The sequence below is a fragment of the Talpa occidentalis genome, unplaced genomic scaffold, assembly GCF_014898055.3.
Source record: "Talpa occidentalis isolate TD23 unplaced genomic scaffold, MPIMG_talOcc4v2.1 talOcc4.11, whole genome shotgun sequence".
Classification (NCBI taxonomy): Eukaryota; Metazoa; Chordata; class Mammalia; order Eulipotyphla; family Talpidae; genus Talpa; species Talpa occidentalis.
Genome location: NW_023601104.1, coordinates 57,504,499 through 57,530,420, shown reverse-complemented (window position 1 = coordinate 57,530,420; position 25,922 = coordinate 57,504,499). Strand labels below are relative to the sequence as shown.

The window sequence follows — 25,922 nt, the reverse complement described above, 5'->3', positions numbered from 1 at the left end:
GAAATCTTACATTTACCATATTGCTCTTTTTTAATAAGGTTGCTACTTCTAGTGCTCGCTTAGGCAGCACATATACTAAGGTTGCTACTTCTATAAAAGATACTTTTATGGAGCTTCCACACAGCCCAGCAATTCCACTCCTGGGTATCTACCCAAAAACACTATTTGAAAGGAAACCTGCACTCATGTTTGCAGCAGCACTACTGACAACAGACAAGAAATGAAAACAAACTAAGTGCCCCAAAACAGATGAGTGGATCAAGAAAACGTGATAGATACATAATGGAATACTATTCAGCAAACAAAAAAAGATAAACTCATGATGCCAGATAGTGTCACTTAACGTGGAATATAGAAAAGCCCGACAAAGACAAATTTTAAAACCAGTGCTTAAAAGCTGATGTTGAGGGGGAGAAGGGCTAGCACACGACTATGATGCAGGACTATGGGTCCTGCAGTGGTGGGAGTGCTAAGGTGACTACACCTGCAGGAGGAAATTATATACTGTGAAACAGTGGCAAGGATGTGGAGCAACAACAATTTTGCTTTAAAAAATTGCTTTTAAAGGATACATAAACATTTTAAGTAATTTTTTAAACTATCATAGTTAATGAAAAAATCTTTAATGTAAAGCTACATATAAGAGGATAAAAAGTCCTACCCAGTAACAAAAGTTAACACTTAAGTGTAACAAACATTAATATTATGTACATCATATTTAGGAAGGCCTGATACTCAGAACTGTTGCAAGATTTGAATGTGATTCAAGTCTCTTATCACTTATCATTTAGGAAACCTTTCCATAAAGGCCTGGAAAATAACTATTTTAGGCATAAGTCCACACACTATCACTGGCACATATTCTTGCTGATTGGTTGGTTACTTGATGAATTAGTTCACTGAATGACTTAGGCAATCCTTTAAAATGTAAAAAAAAAAAAAAACATTCTCAGCTCACCACAGTTTTAAAACAATGAAACTAAACACAAAAAAACAGGGCTTTGAAGATCAGGGAAATAATAAAACAAAGTAATATGTATTCACTTTTTTATCTAAGTGTCTCTAAATTAATGCTGCAGTACAAAAAATTCATTTCTTAACATGGGTAAACTACGAAATTTAATACAATCAAAAATTCCAGCTGCAAAAAAAAAATATTCAGAATGTAATGAAAAGGGGAGAAATCATCCATAATTACCTACAGGCTATTTGTATTTTGAATTTTAAAAGCTGATATTTGTCTTTGATCTATATTTCTCAAATTTCAATAATGAAATCATATTTCTACATATTTACTTACACGTTCTTCTCGTCCTTCAGCAAGGATAACAACAATTCTGCCTTGACGTTTGCGGCCAGTTCTACCCATTCGTTGTACAAGACGAATTGGGCTCTTCTGGGCATCAAAACATATTATAAGATCAACTTCTCCTATATCCAAACCTTCTTCACCCACACAAGTTGACACCAAGGTATTGTAACCACCACTACGAAATTTTTTCACTACCTAAAGTAAAAATGATTTAAAAATAACTAAATGTAAATGCAAGAGAATTTTAGATCAAATTTCCACTTATCCTAAAATGGTGAATAGCATCCAGGATACTAACAAAATGGAAAACTGACAAAATAGCATATAAGCCAAAAGACATTGTGGTAAAATGCTAGAGCAGTCCTAATTCCTTTGTTTTCATAATAGTTGGAATGTCCAAAGGGTTTGCTAATAATTTATACATAAAAGAGAACCCCCAGATATGATCGTTAGCATCACTAGAAGGACCATAAAGCATCAAAATGACCCAGAGCATTTGTTGCTATTTATCATATCCTAGACCTAACCTTACTGTTAGGCATAACTAAAATATTATTTTATTACTCCTAGAATTCCTATGTTCCCTTTTATATTGCCTTTCCAACAAAGGGTAGCAGGATATGCTATTCCAAAACATGACTGTAGGAGTTGAGGTCATGTTGTTCTAAAATATGCTGCTTTGGTATATTGGTTATTTTGAACTTTAGGTACTTGAAAAACAGATAGTGCAGGGAGAGGCTTTCTCTGAACTCCCCTTATCTTCTAAAAACATCCTCCAAAAGGAACTCAGCTGTCCTCTTCACGAGTTTCATCAGTCAAAGAAAACTCTCTTTTCAGAGGAAAGGAGACTAAAAGTCAATACCACAGTTTTCCTCCTCCAGCAGAATTTCTCTCATCCATTTAATGAAACTACAATAGCATGAAAATGAGTAAATGAAAGTCAATGAAAAATTCTGAAAACTTTCCTTAAGTCTTTAAATGTAATTCTCAACTGCTGTGAGCATCAATTTCTCCAAATATATCAACAGCAACACACTGCAGGTTTGGTGTTATTGGAGTGGCAGTGATGCTAATTAAATAAGATAATATTCAATGAATAGGTAGAGACTAGAAACAAAAATTGAATGATGGTAATTCAGAGGAATCAGTCATGCTTTTGACTAAGGTCTTTATAAATGCCTATTAAAATATAAGAATGTCTAAGTAAAATGACTAGGAAGATGGGCAGTTATCAGACCTTATATACAAAAAGGAAATTTTAGGAAATAAGAACTCTACTAAAGTAGAGTTATAGACCATGACAAAGTCCATTATAGAGAGTTATAGACCATGACAAAGACTGTTCAAGCTCAAAAATACTACTATTCATAAGTATTAATAATCGCCAGTGTTTGACCTTAGGTCTGACTCCAAAATTTTAATCTATAAGCTAGTCATATAGTTGAAAACAACAACCTGAAAAGTAGGATAATAAATACAAACTTAGCAAGTTAAGTCCTTTTATAAACCTTTCCAGTAGCACTGGTCAAAAGTCTCCCTTCAGAGAAAGATAAATATCGGATAGTGTCACTTACTTGTGGAATATAGGAAAACCAAACAAAGGGTCAGACAAAGTCAAAATTTAAAACCAACACTTGAAAACTGACTATCAATCTTAGGCTTTCAGAGGGGTTGAGGGAGGAAAAAGAGTGAAAACTGGGGAACTGGGGGAGAACACAATGGACTACAGTGGACTATGGGTGCTTTGGTAGAGGGAGGGCCACGGTGACTATGCCGGGCAGGAGAAATGGTACCCGACTAATGCAGGAAATAATAATTTTGGGTAATGAAAATGGCCAGAAACCAGATTGGGTGCTATCAATATTTCAAAATGCTTGACTCCATAGGCAAAAGTTCACCTCATTTTTCATATATAAATGTTAAGAGTGGGTAAAAAATCACCCGCTAGATGTCTGAACAATTTAAAGTACTTTTAATCAGACTTGAAGTAAGTAAAGGAATTATCTGTAACTCAGGAACACCTCCTAGATACTTCCCATCAGATTCAGTCATTTTAAACAGACTCTTCTGAATATGGTGAAGACATATAAAAAGTACTCTTCAACTACTAATATTTCAGAATCAAGAAAATCTGTCAAAATGAATTAGACATTAAAGACAGACCTAATTGTCAGTGATTTCTCATGTGTAGACCTACAAATGTGCAAAAATATATAGTGTTTAAAAATGAAGTCTAAAATTTGAAAAAAATCATATCACAGCATTAGAAAATTTCTGACTTCTTATACAGGCATAGTGCTCCCTTAAATACCACCATAGCTCCTTTTCACCACATTTTTAAATAACAAATAGAGATGACCTCATTAATTATTTAGAAAGACTAAAGTAACTTAAAATAAACAAACAGTTAACATTTATTTGAAAGGTCTAGAGCACAATTTCATTTAATGTTTATGACAACTGTAAAAAGTATGTTTACAGATAAGGAAACCTAAAGCAAAAGAAGTTAAGGAAACTTATGGTACAGCCAGGATTTCAATCTAGCTAGTATGATTTCAGAGCTTTTTTACTTAACCATTACACTTTACTATATGTATACAGTAAAGATTACATATAATATATATAACACATATATTAATGTTCTATTATATATAATTTACTATATATATCTATATCTTATAGTAAATATATTTACCATATATGGCAAATGTAGTAAATAGTGTGTGTGTGTATATATATACACACACACATATATATATATGTATATATACACATTTAAAGTTTCAAAACAGCAAAAACATGTGTTTGGTCTTTCAAAATATCCCTGTCTTTACTTAGATGTTCACTATAAAATTATCTTTAGGAAGTAGCTTATTAATCAGTGAGTTGAAACAAAAAAGGTATTAAGAGCAAAGCTAATCAATTTTCTTTTTACTTTAAATATTTCCAAAAATAATTACCTCTAGTTGCTCCTTCTGGGTAAAACCCTTCATGCTTTTCCCTGAGGCATGGCCAACAAAAGTCATTGCTTTAATAACTGGTTGATGTTGTACAAGCATTTCTGCAATTTCTTGAACACTATCTCGAAATGAAGAAAAGATCATAACTCGGGTCTCGTCACATTTCTTTTCAGAGGTGTGTTGAGCTACATGACAAAGAACAATCACAACTTTCTAAAAAGTATATAGACAAGAACCAGTTCAAAAGACAAGTCTAAGAATGTAAACTAATAGTGATTCTTTCAAAAAAATAAATTAAGACATCTTAAACTTTTGCTAGTTTTCCTCCTACCTTATCTAATAACTTTACTAATCTTGGCTACCTATATTTCATTTACTGTCATAAAATAAAATCCCAAACAAATGAAATAAAAATTACCTGAATCATTTTTGACCAATTCTTAATTCAGGCATGATGCCTATTATTACCCTTTACTTTGTAAGTTGAAGGCACAGAACTACGGAGCTCCCATTAATATCATAAATCCTTCGTTTCCAACTTTGATATCTGGCAAATTGTGTGAATTATAATGTAACAGTCCTTGCCCTCAAAGTGCTTACAGCCCATTACAAGTTAATTATGAGGCTATGAGGCAAGAAGTATGTAAGTGCTGCAGGATTATAGATGACGTTTCATCTTTACTACTTCTTGTCTTTTTTCTTATGGCATTATCATTTGAGCTGTCTACCAAAACTATAGTATCTAGGATTAAGCCCCATTTTTTCATAGACTAATATTTTATAGCCAATGTGTAAGGGTAGAAAGAACAAAAGATTTAATTTTTAAAGTACTGATTTCCAGGTCTGACTCCCCATAACAGTTTTACGACAAGGCAAACTACTTGAGCTTTCTAATCTCAGAAGTACCTTCCTTTTCCTAGTAAACACCCTAACTACTCTTTCTTCCCCCAACCTCCCTCCACCCAGCTAAGCTATTTCAGATTGCATGTAAAGCACTCCGACAAGCTGCTTAGTCACTGCTGGGTCTCTCATGCGCATACAAGAGATATACTTATTATTAAACTTCTATATGGCTCTTTGTCTTGGAAAAATAAAATGGATTGAGATAATTATTAAAGGAATTAAAATGTAAAGTATGCAGTCTTGTGTATAGCAATGATTAATAACTGCAAGTTGCAGGGGAATTTTTTTTTTTTACTGTTATTTGTTTTGTCTGTAACCTTGCTTGAAAATTTGAGTCCTTCTTCCCTCCATATGACTTATATTAATCATCACTGGCATACTAAGGACTACAATAAGCATTTTATATATTATTTAATCTTCATAACAACTCCAAGGAGCAAATGACTTAGTGCACACAAAGGTAAAATGTCACAATACATAAGCACTAAAGAAGCAGCTATTGCAAGGAAAACTGTTCTAGATAAACCTCCTTTGAATCACCATAAATTAAGACTCTATTCACTACATCTGACCAACTCATGACCAGCTGCTAATGTCAAGTCTACTTTCTAATGGCCAATGTGCCTTACTACCTCTAGTTCACTGAAGCTCCTCTAACAAAGCCATCGATAATTTCTATATTGCGAAACTCATTGGATGCTTTTTAGTTCATTTCACAACACCTCTCAGCAGTATTTCACAGTCCACTCCTCCCTACTGAAAGTCTCTTCCCTCAGCTTTCTGACATGTCACTTGACTGATTTCTTAGTCTCCTTTATGGTTATTTTTCCTTTGAACTCTAGATGTCAATATTCTTCAAGACTAAATTCTGGGCCGTCTCTTATCTCTAAATTGTATTCCTACTTATGTGACCACATCCACTCCTGAAACTTTAAATATTTCCTTTATACTAAGGACTGCAAAACTTAAGCATCTACATGAAAATACAGTAGACTCTCACTTTATATACAAGTTCATTCTACAGACAAGAATGTATAGTGAAAATATCACAATGTGAACCCAACAACATATTGATAAAAGCATAATTTGTTCAAAGCATAATCTATAAATTTTGGCACATAACCAAACTTAGATGACCTTGATTTATACAGTAAAACAACCAAAATAGTAAAAGAATTTCATTTTTAGGGCCTCCCCGGTGGCGCAGCGGTTGAGCGCTGGGTTGCAAAGCTGCCCGCAGCCTCTGCAGCGCCGGTTCAATCCCCGGCTGCTCCCCGACCACTGGAGGAGGGTCCCGCATGGCGAGCAGATCTCTCCTGCCACCCGCTGCTCCCCACAGCAGTGTACTTCGGTACTTCTGCCTGCTCTGCTCCCCGCTCTGGCTCTGGTGAATTCTCTCACCCTCCTGCGCTTCTGACTGTACCCAGTGCTTGTATAAATAAATAAATAAATCTTAAAAAAAAATAAAAAAAAAAGAATTTCATTTTTATTGACATTAAAAAGATGAAATTAAAAATAAGTTCGCTAACTAAAACTGGAAAAGGTTATGTCAAAATCATTTAAAGTTTGCTAATAGAGTAGGTAGGGATAACAAAATTCTCTTACTAATTCACAAACTTATACCATCATCATGCTTTTTCATAATTTCTTATTCCAATTTAATTAAAATTTTCTTTCTGATACACTCTTTTTTTTAAAAATTTTTTTTAAGATTTATTTATTTATTTTTTTGAGGCATGTTATTTATTTATTTGTTTGTTTGTTTGTTTTGTTGTTTTTGTTTATACATGCACTGGGTATAGTCAGAAGCGCGGGAGGGTGAGAGAATTCACCAGAGCCAGAGCGGGGAGCAGAGCAGGCAGAAGGGTGAAGTACACTGCTGAGGGGAGAAGCGGGTGGCAGAAGAGGTCTGCGCGCCATGTGGGACCCTCCTCCGGTGGCCGGGGAGCAGCCGGGGATCGAACAGGTGCTGCAGAGGCTGCGGGCAGCTTCGCAACCCAGTGCTCAACCGCTGCGCCACCGGGGAGGCCCAGATTTATTTATTTATACAAGCACTGGGTACAGTCAGAAGCGCAGGGGGGTGAGAGAATTCACCAGAACCAGAGCGGGGAGGAGAGCAGGCAGAAGGACCGAAGTACACTGCTGAGGGGAGCAGCAGGCGGCAGGAGAGATCTGCGCGCCACGCGGGACCCTCCTCTGGTGGCCGGGGAGCAGCCGGGGATCAAACCAGCACCGCAGAGGCTGTGGGCAGCTTCGCAACCCAGCGCTCAACCGCTGCGCCACCGGGGAGGCCCTCTGATACACTCTTTAGGAGTCATGGTTACAGTTTAGTACAATATTTTTATATAATTCAAAAACAACCACTTGTATGAAAGGATACATAAAGGCTAAGGAAAAAAAATTCTATAGTTCATAATTGTGAACCCGTGTCATCAATAAGGTAAATATACCGGTGACTGGCTCATGTGCTCACAATTATTCAAAAGCCCTACCCACAAATGCCCCACCCACAAGGACTAGTTGGTAGTAATCTTAAGTGAATATTAAATGATAAAGTGATTCATATTTTAACAGGAAGGATTCATCATTATATAAAGTGGATATACTATAGGTAAAAATAGCCCAGGCCATTCTTCTGAGATTCAGGTTCACTTATCTAATGCCTACACATTTCCATATAGATATCTCAAAAGCAACTTCACCTTTGTTCTTTACCCTTTACACTGTTCTTTGCTCATATAATCATCCACAAGCACACAAGCGCGCGCACACACACACGCACAATTCTCTTTTTTCTCTCATACCCTAAATACAACTGTAAACTGTTGGTTATACATTCAAAATATATCTAGACTCTATAACCACTTCTCAGCACCTCCACTACCAATAACTTGGTACAAACCACCTTACACTATTATCGTCTTACACTATTGCAGTATACTGCTACCTGGTACAAATCTGCTCTCCACAAAACCACCAGAGAGATCTTTATAAATCTAATTCAGATCATGTCATTCTATTATTCTTAATGACTCTGTAATGGTTTCACAAAGCATAAACATCCATAGAATAAAAAACCATCCTGACTTGGCCTACAAGCCCTACATTATCTGGCCCCTGGTCACCCTATATACCACTCTTACGTCATTTCATTACTCCTGCCACATTGTTTTGCTTACTGATCCATAATCACAAACACCATACTGCCTTAGGGCCTTTGAATCTTCTATTCTCTCTACCTGGAATGATCCTCCCCCAAAAAGTCACAAGGTTTGCTCCCTCATTTCTATAAAGTAGAACATCACCTAACAGTCTAACCATCACCCTACAAACAGGTTTTTGCTTACCACCCAACATAAAATGGCACTTCTTCATGACTATTTCCTATCATCATAGCTTTACAAGCTGATATCCTTTCCCACCATTTCCTCTAGCCCAGTCCTCCCAAAATTTCACAGAGCTCTTTCCCATTCATTATCCAAAGTACCAAAAAGTACATCTCCCTAAGAAGTGTTAGGACAAATCAAAATTCAGAATTTTAGCTCTCTCAGTAACATCACCTCACCTTCAAGCTACTAAATATTACCTACCATTCCATGATTTGAAGTGTTCAATTACAACTTCTTCTAATTTCTTTAACTTTGGATGACTATAGAAAAATTTATCTTTACCTCCTGCAAAGAAAAAAAAAATCTGCATTTTTTCCATAATCAATTACATTAATCTAACTTAAACTTTATCAAAATGTCTTTGTTAAAACTTGCTTTTTTAAAATTTTAAACAATAAGTAGTATCTGGATAGCACATAATCCTATTGCAAAATAAACTTTCAATTTTTATGAAAATGTCATTTACAGAATCCAAGCAAGAATCAGCAGCAAAGTAGAAGGAGGAAAATACATATACAGTTAAGTTATAAGTCAGTTTTTGGTAGTTTTGAGAATTTTTACTGTCAGTAGCAATAATATATCTCATGCATTTAAAGTTTATAAACTGCTTGAATATATAGTTATCCTAACTTAGAAAATGCTTAAGCATACTAGGTTTGTTCCTACAAAAATGTAAGTAATTATAGACAAACAAGTGAATCAAGGGAGGAAAATTTCAAAATGACTCTTGATGACAACAAACAACATAAAATCTTAAAAGAAAAACCAGACCTTTTTGGATAGTAGAAATGCCACCTGCTGAAGTATTGTGTGTATATGCAAACATGCACTCTAGATGATTATAGAGTTTCATGAAGTCTTCATTTCGGCTAAGTTCATTTTTTGCCCGAGTCATTCCTACAGAAATTAAGAAAAGATTTTTCAAGTAAATACACTTAAAAGAAAACCTAATCAAATTTATTAAAAAGAAATAAAGCTTTAATAAGGAATCAAATATTTCAAATGTAAATATGAAAAGCAACAACTTTTTCCAGTTCTACTTATGCATTTATATGTATTAATAAATGGCTTGCAATTTATGAAGGAAAAAAAGAGAAACATGGTCACTTCTTACATAACTATTTCACTGCTTTTTAAAATAAAAGTATTTTAGGTAACCCAAAATATTCAAAATATCATCAACTAAAATAATGTCATTTTATCATTATTTCTTTAAATAATTCCATATAACTTACCTTTAGTTCCATCCATAATTCCACAAAGGAATAAATATAATGATCTCATTCCCATTTGCTGTAATAATTCATATCCATGATATAAACTAATACAAATAGCAAACTCTCCCTCAATTATGCCTTGTTGTATTCCCTAGAAATACAAACATACATCAAGTTAATAGCAAAAAGAAATGAAGATACATTTTCCTTGCAGAACTTAATGGTTCTATTAAACATCTTAGGATGTTGCTATGAAAAGGTACCAATGTATTTGCCATATAAAATTTTTCTTTTTCCTTATTCAACAGGAAACTTACATTTTAAAGAGAATAAGTAAAAGGATAAATATTTATCATACACAGTTCCTCTTCATAGGTAAATTATTAGGAGTATATAGGTGCATTTGTTCTCTCAAAATGATTTACAAGCACTATAGGTCAAGCACTGAGCTAGATATTAGGGATATGATGGAAAATAATTTAGATATGGGCCTATCCTCAAAAATGTTACTAGCATAAGGACAAATATATATAATCAGACAGTTTAACCCTAACATTCAACACCAATTACATATTCCATAATAACCTGTGACAATGAGAACCAGACATTGTTCTAAGCATATGCCTCAAGCAAACTCACTTAATACCTATGAGGTAGATACTATTAAAGGCCATTTAGAGATTAAAAAATCTGTAGAGCCAGTATCTGAACCGAAAAATCTGGCCCAGAGTTCTTGTGCGTTTAACCACTAGTCTCAAAGAAAAGTCAAATATACTCTAGATGATTATAGTTTCCTAAGCCACACAGAAAAGAATTAAAATACCAATTCTTTATTAAAAGTTAGAAGAAGGCCTCCCTGGTAGCCTAGGGGTTAAAGTCTCAGGGCTACCACCATGGGGGTAGAAGCAGCCTGATTTCGATCCCTGGGCAGGGAGCTAATCCACGTGGCGCATGATCCACACTCTTCTCTTACAGGAACATGCAGCAGATATATCTAGATAATAGGATAGTTTCAAAAGGAGACTATTGAGAATATATTCTAATTATTTTCCTTTATTCAAAAGGCAGACAATTAGTCTTATATTTTTAGTAGCATTAAGCATTAGTGAAAATCATTTAAAATGTTACCAAAATAGTAAAAAGTATCCTAAAATGGTACCCTAATTACTATAAAGTATAAAACCATCTCTCTGTAAAATATAAACTGTTATCGGTAAGATCAATTTCAACAGCTTTAGATTACCTATTTAAAATTTCAATGAATTTTTAATTCCTACCAGAAATTAAAACATTTCATTAAAATTTAGCTTAATACACTGCAATTTCATAGAAAAGTTTCCATTAGTAGAAAACACAGTCCACATTGCTTAATATCACATTAACAGTCACTGCTAGGGGACCCTCTGGTGGCCTAGGGGTTAAGTCTCAGCACTATCACTGCTACAGCCTGAGTTCCATACCCAGACTGGGAGCTAATCCACATATGGCACAGCAGACCTCTCCAGTCTTGCCCACTGCTCCCTTTAGCAGTGTATTCCAGTAAATCTGCCTGTTCTCCTCCACACTCTGTCTCTGGTGAATTCTCTAACTCCCCGCACCTTTGGCCTATACCCCAGGTCTTCTATGGATAAATAAATGAATGAATCTTTAAAAAAAAATAAAATGAAGTATAAAAACCATTCACCTGTTGTTACAACCTATATTAACTATCACATCTGACTTTACCTCAACCAAACTGGCAAATTTCACTACCTCCTTCACATCTTCATTCAGTTGCCTCTATTCTTTTGCACATGCATTCCCTCTCAATTCTAAGAAAGGCTCAGTGCATTTTTGTGCTTGTGAGCATCTCTTCTGACTTTGGGCCTAGCTTGATGGGTATGTTGCTATACAGCTATTTTTTTTCCTATGAAGATTAGAAATCAGAAGCTTACTATGATACTTTATGCAACCTCAGAATCGAGAATTAAGATAAATGCTCTAGATCTAAAATGTTAATTATAATCTACTCTATCATGTTCTTTGACTAAGCCACACAGCAAAGAATTAAAATATCAATTCTTTATTAAAAGTTAGAAGAGGGCCTCCCTGGTGGCCTAGGGGTTAAAGTCTCAGGGCGACCACCATGGGGGTCAAAGCGTCCTCATTTCGATCCCTGGACAGGGAGCTAATCCACATGGCACAGCAGACCTCTCCTGTTTTGCCTGCTGCTCCCTTCAGCTCTTCTATGCATTTTATAAACAAAAATCTTACAATAAAGGAATAAGTCTTTAAAAAAAATTAGAAGATAAATTTATTTTAATTCAATCATTGAAGTGCATTCTTGCTAGTTTTTTCATGCTTTCATAAATTATATAAACCGTATCTGAACTCTTAAGTTAATTAATACCAAAAAACAATTATTATTTACATTTCATTCTAGCTGTAGGTAAAGCATAATCTTAGTCATCAAAATGTGCTTCAAAATACCTACCACTGGCATGACAGACCTCTCCTGCCACGCCCGCTGCTCCCCTCAGCAGTGTATTTCGTCAGTCTGCCTGTTCTGTTCCCGGCTCTGGCTCTGGTGAATTCTCTCACCCTCCCGCGCTTCTGACTGCACCCAGTGCTTGTAGAAATAAATAAATAAATCTTAAAAAAAAAAAAAATACCTACCACAATATTAGGAGATGGGTTTTTCCTAAATTGATCTCTTGCCAGAATTATCTGATATTTTGTTAGATTAGGGATATCTCTTCTCATCAAAACATTTCTCTGAATCAAGGAACTAGCAAATGCTTCCAAAATCTGTAAATTTCAAAGAAATTTAGTTTAACCTAGTTTTATTAAAGATCTTTATCAGATACAATAATTTCCTCACTTAAAACAAGAATTATGGGCCTCCCCAGTGGCGCAGTGGGTTGAGCACAGTGCTGTGAAGCTGTCCGCAGCCTCTGCAGCGCCAGTTCAATTCCCAGCCAGCCAGGGAGATTCCCACATGGAGCAGCAGACCTCTCCTGCCTTGCCCGCTGCTCCCCTCAACAGTGTATTTCGGTCCTTCTGCCTGTTCTGCTCCCTGCTCTGTCTCTGGTGAAATCTCTCACCCTCCTGCACCTCTGGCCTGTACCCCAAATAAATAAACAAATAAACAAACAAATAAATAAAACCAGGTGTTAGAAAGCAGCATTCTCTAAAAAAAAATCAAGAATTATATATTAAATTTGTCTTAAAATGAATTAACAGAAAAGATAACAGTGAAATTCAGAAGTACCTGAGATTAATCCCCATGTAACATATAGATGAGTCAATACAAGCAATTATTAGATTTAACTAATAAGGTGGACAAAGACAGTCTCTTTAAAGAGGTAAGATTTGAACTGACATCTAATGATGAGGTATGTCTAGCACGAGAGGTTCTGAAGACATCTCAGTTACAAGAAGTAACAGACAAAAGGTTGTGATGCAGGAATTAGATTGATGGCTCACTGAATACATCCAAATGAATGTATTTAATGTATAATTAAATTTTGCCTAGTTTTATTTTCTAAATAGGACTATTTTTGTACATTTTCCCTCTCTTACCGCTTTGCTAATCACAATGCCTAAAGAAGCACTATAAAAATATCAACAAAATTATATTGTTATACATGAGATTATACAAATTATAATTTTTAGATTCTTGTAAAGAATAATTTAATGATGACAAGTTAATTAGTATTAAGTAGATGATTACTGAGAAGTTGTTGTCATACCTTAAATTAGTAATGTTGAGACTTTTGTTACAAATAATAAAAACAAAAAAATGTCATAGTCCTATAAAACTTCTCTTTAAGAAAGACTTATTAAAGATTTAATGATAGATGCATATTTTAGCTATCTATTTTTGTATAACAAATTAGCTGCAAACATTACAGATTAAAACAATGATTTTCTTTGCTCATGATTCTGATTCTGATTCTGTGGGTAAGAATTCAAGGTTACTGATTGGGGCTAGATGCAGTCACACCACAGAAGCACTGAGCATACCAAATACTGAATGCATACAAATGTTGGCTTCTAAATATCATTCTTCTGTAAAGGAAAGATGGATACCTTAAATAATGATTAATTCCATGACTGGGACACAAAAAGTATTTAATGGGTATAAAATATTTTGTGGTGCCAGAAAGTTAAGGAAAGCTTAAAAAAAGAAAAAGATGCAAGAGCCATCTTAAAGGAGTTTCCAACGGTCAAAAGTTTGAACAATCTGAACAATAAAATTAGCAATAATAGTACTTGATTGTAACCCATGGGGAAAAAAATATCCATAGTCTATGGTGATATAAAGAATTGAATTAATAAATGAGGGGAAGAATAGCTCTTAATTATAGAAGAATTAAAATTAAAAAATGTAAAAGGAAAGAAATAATAATTAGGTAAACATCACAGAAATTATTGTTGCAGGCAAGAACTAACATTGCATGTAATAGTGGCGTACCTGAATATATGCCTTTTGGATGGCCTCAAGTTCTTCACCAAGAGGAACAACTAACTTTTCAACACTTCTTTCATGAGAGTATGGCAAAATATCTGGAGAATCTTCAGCACGAAGTTCTATCTGCCCAATTAGCAGGTTAGTAATAACTTGTTGCACAGCCTACACAAAAATCAGTTAAGTATGATATTACAAGTTAAATTTTTCAGTTTAAGTCATTAACAAATAAAACCAGTAAAATTTCAAAGCAGTAGAATTCATATTTAATATTAAAAAAACTGTTACACTGAAGTGACACAGTAAAGAATAAGATTTTGAAACATCTCTCTTCCACACAGTCTTTCCAAGGAGGTGAAAGAACTATGCACTGAAAGCTTTAAGACACTACTGCAGAAATTGAAGAAGATACCAAAAAAGAGAAAAAATGGAGATATCCAATGCTCATGGATTTAAAGACTTAATATTGCTAAAACTGCCATTTTGCCTAACTAAAGGAACACATACAATTATATAGCAACGCCTAACAAAATCCCAATGGTATTTTTTTTTTTTTTTTTTTGTAGGACCCTCGCTGGTGGCCGGGGATCGAGCCCGCGCTGCAGAGGCTGTGGGCAGCCTCACAACCCAGCGCTCAACCTCTGAGCCACCAGGGGAGGCCCGAAATCCCAATGGCATTTTTTCACAGAAATAGAACAAAAAAATCATAAAATTTATTTGAAATTACAAAAGATTCTGAATAGCCAAAACAACACTATGGAAAAATACAAAAATGAGCTATCATGCTTCTTGGCTTAAAATTATACTACTAAGACATGGTAATCAAAAGAACATGGTATTGGAATAAAAACAGACACACAAATCAATGGAACAGAATTGGGAGTCCAGAATTAAAGCAAAAATAAACCCAAATGAATTTAGGACAAAGGAACCAAGAGCAAACAATGCAAAATGAAAGTCTCTTTAATAAATGATGCTGGGAAAACTGAACAGCCACATGCAAAAGAAAGAAACTGTACTACTTCATAGCATACACCAAAATTAACTCTATAAGTATTAAAGCCTCAAATATAATACATGAAATCATGAAATACATAGAAAACACAGGTGATAAGCTCTTTGACATTAGCCTTAGTGATACCTTTGTGGATATGACTTCACTGCTAGGGAAACAAAAGCAAAAGTAAACAAGTGAGATTATTTCAGTTTTTAAAAATTCTGTACAATGAAAGAAACCATAGTTTAAATGAAAAGTCAATCCACTGCATGAAAAGACACTTGTAAATCATATCAGACAAGGAGTTAATATCCATATATCAAAAACTCATAAAACTCAACAACAAAATAATAAACAACCTAATTAAAAAGATGGGCAGAGAATCTGAATAGATGCTCTACAAAGATGTAACATTGTCAGTAGGCACATGAAAAGGTGCTCATCAGCTTTTATTCTTAGCGAAATGCAATCAAACCACAGAATCCTGGCCTCCCTGGTGACGCAAGGGTTAAGACACAACCTATGAAGCTATCTGCAGCCACTGCAGCATGAGTTCAATTCCCAGCCAGCCAGGGAGCAACTCACACAGTGCAGCAAACCTCTCCTGACTTGCCCCGCTGCTCCCCTAGCAGTGTACTTTGGTCAATCTGCCTGTTCTGTTCCCCGCTGTCTCCAGTGAATCCTCTCACCCACCCCCCAATACCTCTGGCCTGTACCCCAGCTCTTTTATGCATAAATAAATAAATCTTAAAAAAAAACACAATATCACTTTACACCCCTTAGAAATTATTCAAAGGACAAGAAAAAAATAAATTTTGGTGAAGATCTAGAGAAAAAAAGAACCTAATACATTATCGGTGGGAATGTAAAATGATGCAACCATTATGGAAAGAGTGGCTTCCTCACACTTTCCATTTACAATCTCCATTGTAAAATTACTGTTTCCTCATTGTAACTGTTGTTTTGTGGGCAAGATATTTTGAGACTATGTAAATATTCTATTTTAGCATCCCATGATTGTGCTTGCTTACAATTATTTCTATGGTGTTTGCCTAATCATTGTTTCTTCTTTCTCTTAAATCCTTATATGTTAAAATGGGTTCTTCTGTAATGGGTTCTTCCAAAACAGTCATTTTCCAATATGGAGATGTCTCAAAAAATTGAGAAGAGAAATAACATGTAACCCAGTTACCTCTCTTTTGTGTATTTATCCAAAGCACGCAACAGCACAAATTCAAAGAGATATGTTAGCCCATGTTCATCACAACATTATTTGCAATAGCCAAAAGTTGGAATAAACTAATAAACTCATGAGCAAATGAGTAGATAAAGGAGATATGGCATATATACACAACAGAATACTATTCAGCTATAAAAAGGTAAAATCCTGACATTTGCAACATGTATAGGCGTAGAATGTATTATACTAAGTGAAATCTTAGACAGAGAAACACTATAATTTCACTCATGTGGTAAATAAACAAACCAAACCAAAACCAAACTCTTAGAATAAAAGAGTTACCAGAAGGAAAAGAGAAGCAGGGCGGGTAAATTGGATACAAGGAATTGACTTTATAATGATGGATAGAAACTAGACTTTCGGTGAAGAGCCTAATGCAGTATATACAGAGTCTGATTCATAAGTCTATGCATCTGCAGCCTATATGTAATAAGGTTATTACATCAATGAAGTAAGTCTTTTTAGTCTCTAAAATAAAATAAAATAAAGGTTACAGGAGCCATCTTCAAGGTACTCCCAATGTCAAAACTAAAACAATCTGAGCAGCAATATTATTAATATTGCTAATATTAATTAATAGACCATAGAAAAATATAAATATCTAGTAGTCCACATTAATACAAAGAATTGAATTAATCAATGAGGGAGAAGAGACAGCTCTTTATTACAGAAAACACATATTAACATGTGAAGATTTGAAAGAAAGAAGCAATGATTAGGGAAACACCATAGAAATAATTGTAAGCAAGAACAATCACAGGATGCTGAAACAGCACATTTACATAGTCTCAAAATATCTTGCCCATAAAACACTTAATAATTACAATGAGGAAAACACTAATTTTACAAAGGAGAAACCAGGAAGACAGCACCTTAACCAAGTCTAGGTTAATAGCATCAGTAAAAGACAAATCAACATTATGTTTTCTCTGATACAATGCTCTGAGAAAAGTATAGCTCCACTTCTAGGGTATTCTTGCCAAAAATGTATAACCTCACTCCAATTGTGAGAAAACATCCAGACAAACCCAAACTGAGGCATATTCCACAAAATAAATGGCATCTACTCTTCAAAAATATTAGGTCATGAAAGAAAAAAAAATACACGGAGGAACTGTCATAGACTGAAAGAGAGTAAAGGAGACAGGACAACAAAATGTAAGGTAGGCTTCTAGATTAGCTCATAGAGCAGAAAAAGAAAATGGTGGGGGCCTCCCCGGTGGCGCAGCGGTTGAGCGCTGGGTTGCGAAGCTGCCCGCGGCCTCTGCGGTGCCGGTTCGATCCCTGGCTGCTCCCCGGCCACTGGAGGAGGGTCCCACATGGTGTGCAGGCCTCTCCTGCCGCCCGCTGCTCCCCTCAGCAGTGTACTTCGGTCCTTCTGCCTGCTCTGCTCCCCGCTCTGGCTCTGGTGAATTCTCTCACCCTCCCGTGCTTCTGACTGTACCCAGTGCATGTATAAACAAAAACAAACAAACAAACCAGCAAACAAATAAATAAAGCATGCCTCTATAAAAAAAAAAAAAAAAAAAAAAAAAAAGAAAATGGTGGGAAAACAGTTAAAATTCAGTTAAGATCTGCAGATCAGTTACTAGCACAGTATCAATGTTAATTTCCTAGATCATTTTACTGTGATTGTATGAAATGTTAACACAAGGGAAAGCTGAGCAAAGGATATATAGAAACTTCAATTTTTGGAAATTTAAAGTTACTTTAAAATAAAACTTAGAACTGAAAACAGGAACAATTTAAAAAACACCTGTTATTCAAAAAATTTAGTACTTTTAACAAACAGCTATAGGTTATTCTTATGCACACTGAAGTCAAAAAACTACAATGCAGTAAAACTCCTGCAACCATAAAAGAAAAGTTAGGCATGTTGCAGGAAATGCTGTAGTCCTAATGTGCAACTAAATACTAAAATGAAAAATTGATCTGGCCATATACAAGAGTTATTTTCTCAGATGTTAATAAGTGGAAAGACATTTTACTTACCTTTATATCGCTTCCAGGTGTAGCACTTAGAGCCAAGATTCTAAAGTGATTTGTATATTTGACTAGTTCTTTTACAACCTTAAAAAAAAAAAAAACATTAATTTCATGTATACAATACAAAAACATTGTATTGTTTGTAGTGTGTATAACAAAGCTATTAAACAAGCTATTAGAGGGACTCCCTGATGGCGCTAGGGTTTAAGCACCACACTATGAAGGCTAGCGGTTAAGAACCACACTATGAAGCAATCTGCAGCTTCTGCAGCAGGAGTTTGATCCCCAGCTGGCCAGCGAGCAGCCGACATGGCACAGCAGATTTTTCCTGACTTGCCTGCTGCTCCCCTCAGCAGTGTATTTCAGTGGAGCTGCCTGTTCTGTTCCCTGCTCTGTCTCTGGTGAATCCTCTCACCCCTGCATCTCTGGCCTGTACCCCAGCTCTTGTACGCATAAATAAATCTTTTTAAAAAAATATACAAGCTGTTAGATTTGGTACACTATCATTATTCCTTATTCAGAGCATTGATGGTGTAGTGGATAAAACTATTATTAGACATATATGAGGAGCAAATGATTTAGGTTTATACGCTATACCAATCAAAAACACCTGAGGATTTCGTCTATATGTAGACCCACAATATCAAGGCCTAATACAGAGGCAAATGAAAACATTCAGAGGGTTAATTCAAGGGCAACTGAAAAAAGATAGTCCACTCTCCATTGCATTGTCACAGTGTAGAGTCACAGCTATATTATCCATATGCACATTTGCCAGATTAATCATAACATAAAAAATAGGAGAAGATTAAATACAGTATGAAATTATATTTGAAAAGGAAGAAATTATTTTAGGAAAGATTTTTTTTTTTTTTCCCTAGAGGCATGTTATTTATTTATTTATTTGTTTGTTTGTTTGTTTATACAAGCACTGGGTACAGTCAGAAGCGCGGGAGGGTGAGAGAATTCACCAGAGACAGAGCAGGGAGCAGAGCAGGCAGAAGGACCGAAGTACACTGCTGAGGGGAGCAGCGGGCGGCAGGAGAGGTCTGCGCGCCATGTGGGACCCTCCTCCGGTGGCCGGGGAGCAGCCGGGGATCGAACCGGCACCACAGAGGCCGCGGGCAGCTTCGCAACCCAGTGCTCAACCGCTGCGCCACCGGGGAGGCCCTAGGAAAGATTTTAATGAAGTTATATTTTAAGTGGAAGGCTCGCAATTTTTAAATTTTTTTTAATTAATTCATTTATTTATACAAGAACCGGGGTAGAGGCCAGATGCGTGGGAGGGTGAGAGGATTCACCAGAGACAGAGTGGGGAACAGAACAGGCAGACTGACGAAATACACTGCTGAGGGGAGCAGCTGGGGTGACAGGAGAGGTCTGTCACACCTTGTGGGACCCTTGCCAGCCGGCCAGGATTGAACTGGCGCTGCAGAGGCTGCGGACAGCTTCACAGCGCTGCACTCAACAGCCTGCACCACCAGGGGAGGCCCTAATTAATTTTTTTTTTTTTTTTAATAGAGGCATGCTTTATTTATTTATTTATTTGTTTGTTTGTTTTGTTTATACATGCACTGGGTACAGTCAGAAGCGCGGGAGGGTGAGAGAATTCACCAGAGCCAGAGCGGGGAGCAGAGCAGGCAGAAGGGCCGAAGTACACTGCTGAGGGGAGCAGCGGGCGGCAGGAGAGGTCTGCGCGCCATGTGGGACCCTCCTCCAGTGGCCGGGGAGCAGCCGGGGATCGAACCGGCGCCACAGAGGCTGCGGGCAGCTTCGCAACCCAGCGCTCAACCACTGCGCCACCGGGGAGGCCCCCCTAATTAATTTTTAAAAAAGATTTTTTAATTTATGCATACAAGAGCTGGGGTAGAGGCCAGTGATGCGGTGGTGAGAGGATTCACCAGAGACAGAGTGGGGAACAGAACAGGCAGACTGACTGAAATACACTGCTGAGGGGAGCAGCAGGCAAGTCAGGAGAGGTCTGTTGTGCCATGTGGGCTGCTCCCTGGCTGGCCGGGGATGGAACTCACGCATCAGAGGCTGAGGATTGCTTCACAGTGCGGTGCTTAACTCCTTGCGCCACCAGGGAGACCCTTTTTAATTAATTTTATTCAAAAATATTAGGCTACAAATCTGAAGAACTACTTTTTTTTTTTTAAGGATTTATTTATTCATACATACAAGAACTGGGGTACAGGCCAGATGTGCGGGAGGGTGAGAGGATTCACCAGAGACAGAGCAGGGAACAGAACAGCAGACTGACTGAAATACACTGCTGAGGGGAGCAGAGGGTGAGAGAGGAGAGGTCTGATGTGCCATGTGGGTATCTCCCCGGCCCGCAGGGATCAGCCTCACAGCACTACACTCAATTAAATTTCAACCCATATCAAGGGTGAATTCATTGAGACCCACACACAAAATCTTGATTAATATTCAAAAGATATTATTTATGAAGCTTTTTTTTAACATGATACAGAATGCATATAAAGATAAACCATTAGAGACTTAAGTAGAACTGTTCTAATTAAAAACTTATGAAACACAAAATGTCCTTAATGCATTACTTCTTTTCAAGAGGGATTCTCAAGGAGGGATTTTATGGAAGAGGAAAAGAAATAGTGGTTTGTAACCCAGGAAACACATTGAACTGGTATGCCTGGTGGAAACTGAATATGTAATACTCAATGCAGAGTTAAGCTCTCTGAGTTGTTTGAATATTAATGAAACCAATGCATGTCTCATTATACTCAATAAAAGTTTTTTAGTTAAAAAAAAAAATCACCTAATGCTGAGAAAGTTTTTGAAAATAAGAAAAACTAGCTAAAGTTGCTAATGTTAAGCTAAATCCATAAAATTGATTCCACATAGTTGGAATAAAATATTTTAAAGGTTTCTCTCAAAATAAACTTTAACATATTGCATATTAATTTAACTTTGAAAGATACAAAGAAATGAAAATATATATGCTGGCCAAGATAAATTATAAGAAAGATGGCAATTCTTCAGAAGATAAAATGGAGATATAATGCCATTGATCTCAATGGAGAGCTCTGGGCAGGTGATATAGATTCGGAAATCATCCTCAGATAGATGGCAGGTAGTTAAAAGTCTACTAGTTGGTGATACTATGGAGTGGGTATAGAGTGACTGATGGCAAAGTCTATTTCATTTATTGCAAAGGGATGAATTTCACTACCTGTTTGTGACTTTGTAGTTTTCTTTGCAACTTAAAGTGAAATCCAGCTCTCCAGTGAGATCTATATTCCTTACTGGATATCTATAGCTAGATTCCTCATAGACACCTCAACTGTCCAAAACTGTACTCACTATCTTTCCATTATCCCCCAGAACTCTCTACCTTAACTAATAGCATCAACATTCCCACAACCTCCCGATTCAGAAACACTGAAGTCCCAAAGTTCTCCTATCCCTAATTGTACACACTGTCATTAGCATCCCTCAATCTCTTCTAAATCTCAAGTATTATCTCCACCATCTATATGCCCTACAAGCTTACAAAGAGTATTCAAAATGCTAAACATAAAATTACTAATGCCTTCATGACCCCACCCTTAAGTACCTCTCCAGTCATATCCCACCTCTTCACCTTTGTAATTTCTGACTATAATACTTAATTCAAAGACACTGTGTTAGGTATTTTGCATATATTATGTCATTTGAAACCCATAACAATGCTGAGAGTTAAGTATAATTTTACCTAGCTGCCAAGGAATGACACTGCACATCCACTACCAACCTTTGGATTATTATCTTAGTTACAAAACTCTACCCATACCCTACTTTGAATCACTATTTAAAGCATAACTAAGATCTCATCATCCACAGCTGACACTAATGGTCAGATGTAGTAATATGGTCAGATGTAACTAATGTTAAGCTTTAAAAGAAAAACAAAACACATGATTTGAATGAAGGAATTTCTTATCACCATCTGTTCTGAGGTAATAAAGTATTCACAATGATAATACCATCCTATCTTCCATCACAAATAGCTGTTCCTCAGAATGTTAAGACTGTTTATAAAAGAAAAATACATTTTAAACAAAATATTACCTGGCAATAAGCATAGTTTCCAAGAGCTTTATGAGCTTCATCAATAACTAGACACTTTATTTCAGCCGCAGGACATGCTCCTCTAGAAAGATCATTTACCATGACTTGAGGTGTAAGGAAAAGGACTCTCTTACTGCTCCATATTTCCTTCCTGGTGAAAGCTTGAGTAGATCCTGTAAATAAAAGTGACATTCTACAGTCTAAACTTCAGACTGTTATCTGTAAATAAATAAGGGCCTATTTTCAGAATGCATTCCAGAATTATTTGCCAAATCATCAAGACGCTATATTCTAAAGCTTTGTTGGGGCCCAAATGTCAAAGCAGTCTCTGAAGACCACAACTAAGCTAACTCTACAGAATTCCTACAATATGCTATATTTGAAGAGAAGCAAATTCTTTTTCTGGGAATTCTCGGGAAGAAATTGAGGAAACCGAACATAAGTACATAGATGTAATCATTTCAAAATGCTCTGACAACTGTGGCGATCCTCTGAAGATTTAAAACAAGTCTATCTAGGCCTGGATTGCTAGAAGCAGAATATGCTTTAAGGAAGAGGTCAGACGCATATAGCCACATGGGGACTATTCTACATGGGTCAGAAACTCCTTTAACTCAATTTCTACCTAAACATGCGCTTTCTCCTGGGTATTTCAATTAGCTCATTCCTTATTTAGCTCATTCTTTCTCAAATACCTGTCATTTCGGCCATGTGGGACTGCGGAATACCCATTACCCTGTAGCAAGCCTCGATCTGCTGTGTCACCAAAGGTTTCGTGGGTGCCATGAAGACCACCTTGCCGGAAGGGAACCAACGGTAGAAATTGTACATGACCACTGCGGCAATAAAGGTCTTTCCCAGCCCGGTGGGCAGACACACCAGCGTGTTGCAGAACAGAGCGGTCCGGGAGATGTGCAGCTGGTAGTCCCGCACTGGGCAATTAGTTGGATAAATCCACAGAGCTCCCGCTGAAGTGCAAAAACCACCATTCTCAAGACCCAGCTGCCGCTCTGCCTCGTACACGGCGACCAGCAACACATCATCGTCAGACTCCGGCTGAGCTTCAGGAGCTTCGGGAGCTGCAGAAAAACGCTGCCTGGAGGTGCCAGGGTGAGGCCGCTTAGTTCCAGAGCTGCAACCCGGAGCCTCTGCGGATCGGGAAATGCTTGAACCCCACGTCTGGAAAAGCGTTCTTTGCCGTGCGCTCATTAGTCTAACAACCATCACAGGCTTCCTTTAGAGGTCAGCAACTGCAGCAGCTCAACCGCCACCGTTCCGATCCCCATCGGTTTCTTCCACAGGAACTGTAGAACCAGAGGGCGGGACCGCAGTCTGTTTCAGTCGAAAATGCCGCCACAATCTTCCTGCTGAGTACATGATTGGCTGACTTCCCGGAAACTGGAGACGCATGCGCATTGTGATGGAGTCACTCTAAATCTCGTCCCCGTTTCCGCTATTTACAAACTCTACATTAGAGTTCCGTTTGCTATACTTAAAGGATAAAATAAAAATAAGTAACATTGAGATCCCTGGGACAATGAAGAACCATGCTTTTGTGAATTAGGTCAGCGAGTATGTAATGTGTCTCATTCATTTTGTATTGTATTTTAAAATCAGAAGATAACAATGAAAAGGGGCCTTCCCGGTGGCATTGAGGTTCTCATTGCTATCACCAACACCACAGGAGCTTGATTCCCATCAAGAGAGCAACCCACATGGCGCAGCAGACCTCTCCTGGCTCGGCCGCTGCTCCCCTTGTTAGGAGAAAAAAAATGTCCTAAAGCTAATTCCATACAGGCTTTGTGGACTCCACCCCCACCCCAGGCCAAAGCCAAAGACACTGGGAACTCCAAATCCCATCACCACCAAAGGGAAGGTAGCTGGGACCTGAGGGTGGGGTTAAACAGCCAAGTTGATATAAAAGACAGACAAGTGGGCTTTGGGGGCTCCCCATTTTGGCTCTCCGCCAACTCACAGGTCAGGCCAGCTCTGAAAGTGATTTTGGGTTTCCAGGTCGTCGGATCGGGTAGGACGCATTAAAGACTTTATTTCCCTATTTTCTCCCTGAGTTGTACATTTTCCTTATTTCCTTTTCCCTTGTAAATAAACCTTTTATTAACCTTTTGTGTGTGTCTGTGGTAGAGTATTAATAAGTCCCTTTTTAAACACACGGGTGAGAACCCACAGCCAGGAACCCTTTCAATATCGGGGCTGCTCTATAACACCCTCAGCAGTGCATTTCAGTAAATCCACCCGTTCTGCTCCCCATTCTGTCTCTAGCGAATCCTCCCACTACATCCCTCCCCCCAACTCTAGTCTACACCCTTTCCTCTATGCATGAATAGATAAATCTTAAAAAAAAAAAAAAAAGTGAAATTCATTGGAAAATTCGAAAGAAAGAAAGGGCATTCTGAGAGGTGCTCTATCATATCTTTATAAATTATCTAGAGCCGTAAGCATAGATGTAGTATTAATTTGCTCTAGCCATAGCTTTTACTTCAGACTTGAAGTCTCCACTTTAAACTGCTGACTTTGAGTAAGCTCTGTAAATTTGCTTCCTTGTGCATGAAAAAAGGGTATAACACACCTCATGAGTTTGTTTTGAGCATTAGTAATGGCACCCTCATCACCATCAGCAAGTGGCATCTTGCGTGTATCTTCTTTATACTACTTTATTTCATTACGTTTCTGAGTTTTAGTCAGTATCATATGTTCATTCTTTTTTTTTAAGATTTATTTTTATTTATACAAGAACTGGGGTACAGCCAGAGGTGTGGGAGGGTGAGAGGTTTCACCAGAGACAGAGTGGGGAACAGAACAGGCAGACTGACAAAATACACTGCTGAGGGGAGCAGCGGGCAGGACAGGAGAGGTCTGCCGCGCCATGCGGGTATCTCCCTGGCCAAGTGGGAATCGAACCCGCGCTGCAGAGGCCACGGACAGCTTCACAGCGCTGTGCTCAACCTGCTGCGCCACCGGGGAAGCCCTAATGTGTTTATGTTTTGAGGGAGGAGGGGGCAGTTATTCTCATTTGTGTGCTTTAAAAGACATAGTGGGATACAGGTTGATCTGATGCACACGGACTGAGCCAATTCAACCAGTTCATTCGTACTCGAGACAATTTTAGGTTAGAACTAGATAATATTGGCTACCTGAAAGCGCTGTCTTCTTTACACTTTAAAGGCATAGCCGCCCTTTGGTAATAGGCAAGTAGGAATACATCACCCCAACAGCGGCCTCCTCCCAGGGTTGCAACAGCTTGCGTAATCAGCCAGCCACCCGGCCACAAGGGGGTTATTTTCCCCAGGCTCCCCAAACCCCTTGGCGCACCGGCTTGACGTCACTGGAGGACCAGTCCGCGTCCAGCAGTGCGACGCAGGTCCCCGCCCCCAGC

At 37.5% G+C, this 25,922-nt stretch overlaps 2 protein-coding genes across 12 annotated transcripts in view; one reads left to right on the top strand and one right to left on the bottom strand.

Annotated features, from left to right (window-relative positions):
* The window catches only part of MIS18BP1 (MIS18 binding protein 1), a 77,028-nt gene extending 62,272 nt beyond the window's left edge, over window positions 1-14,756 (top strand). The window contains exons 17-20 of one of the 4 annotated variants that reach the window (XR_008549893.1): window positions 1,321-1,472; window positions 9,033-9,082; window positions 14,204-14,372; window positions 14,573-14,756. The gene's annotated coding sequence lies outside the window, so the exon portion shown is untranslated. Of the gene's footprint in view, window positions 1-1,320; window positions 1,473-9,032; window positions 9,083-14,203; window positions 14,373-14,572 lie in introns of those variants that run through there. The other 3 variants (XR_008549894.1, XR_008549897.1, XR_008549896.1) reach the window with 3 other exon arrangements.
* The window catches only part of FANCM (FA complementation group M), a 75,892-nt gene extending 50,038 nt beyond the window's left edge, over window positions 1-25,854 (bottom strand). For all 8 annotated transcript variants that reach the window (XR_008549885.1, XR_008549887.1, XR_008549888.1 and 5 more), the window contains exons 1-11: window positions 25,681-25,854; window positions 23,224-24,019; window positions 22,529-22,701; window positions 18,461-18,538; window positions 14,238-14,396; window positions 12,437-12,568; window positions 9,800-9,932; window positions 9,336-9,461; window positions 8,766-8,849; window positions 4,273-4,457; window positions 1,301-1,507 (exon numbers count right to left, since the gene is read on the bottom strand). Coding sequence is in view for 3 of the 8 variants with exons in the window: in XM_037503267.2 (XP_037359164.1) it covers window positions 1,301-1,507; window positions 4,273-4,457; window positions 8,766-8,849; window positions 9,336-9,461; window positions 9,800-9,932; window positions 12,437-12,568; window positions 14,238-14,396; window positions 18,461-18,538; window positions 22,529-22,701; window positions 23,224-23,752 (1,806 nt within the window). In the remaining 5 variants the exon portion in view is untranslated. The remainder of the gene's footprint in view (window positions 1-1,300; window positions 1,508-4,272; window positions 4,458-8,765; window positions 8,850-9,335; window positions 9,462-9,799; window positions 9,933-12,436; window positions 12,569-14,237; window positions 14,397-18,460; window positions 18,539-22,528; window positions 22,702-23,223; window positions 24,020-25,680) is intronic.
* Window positions 25,855-25,922: the final 68 nt, after the last annotated feature.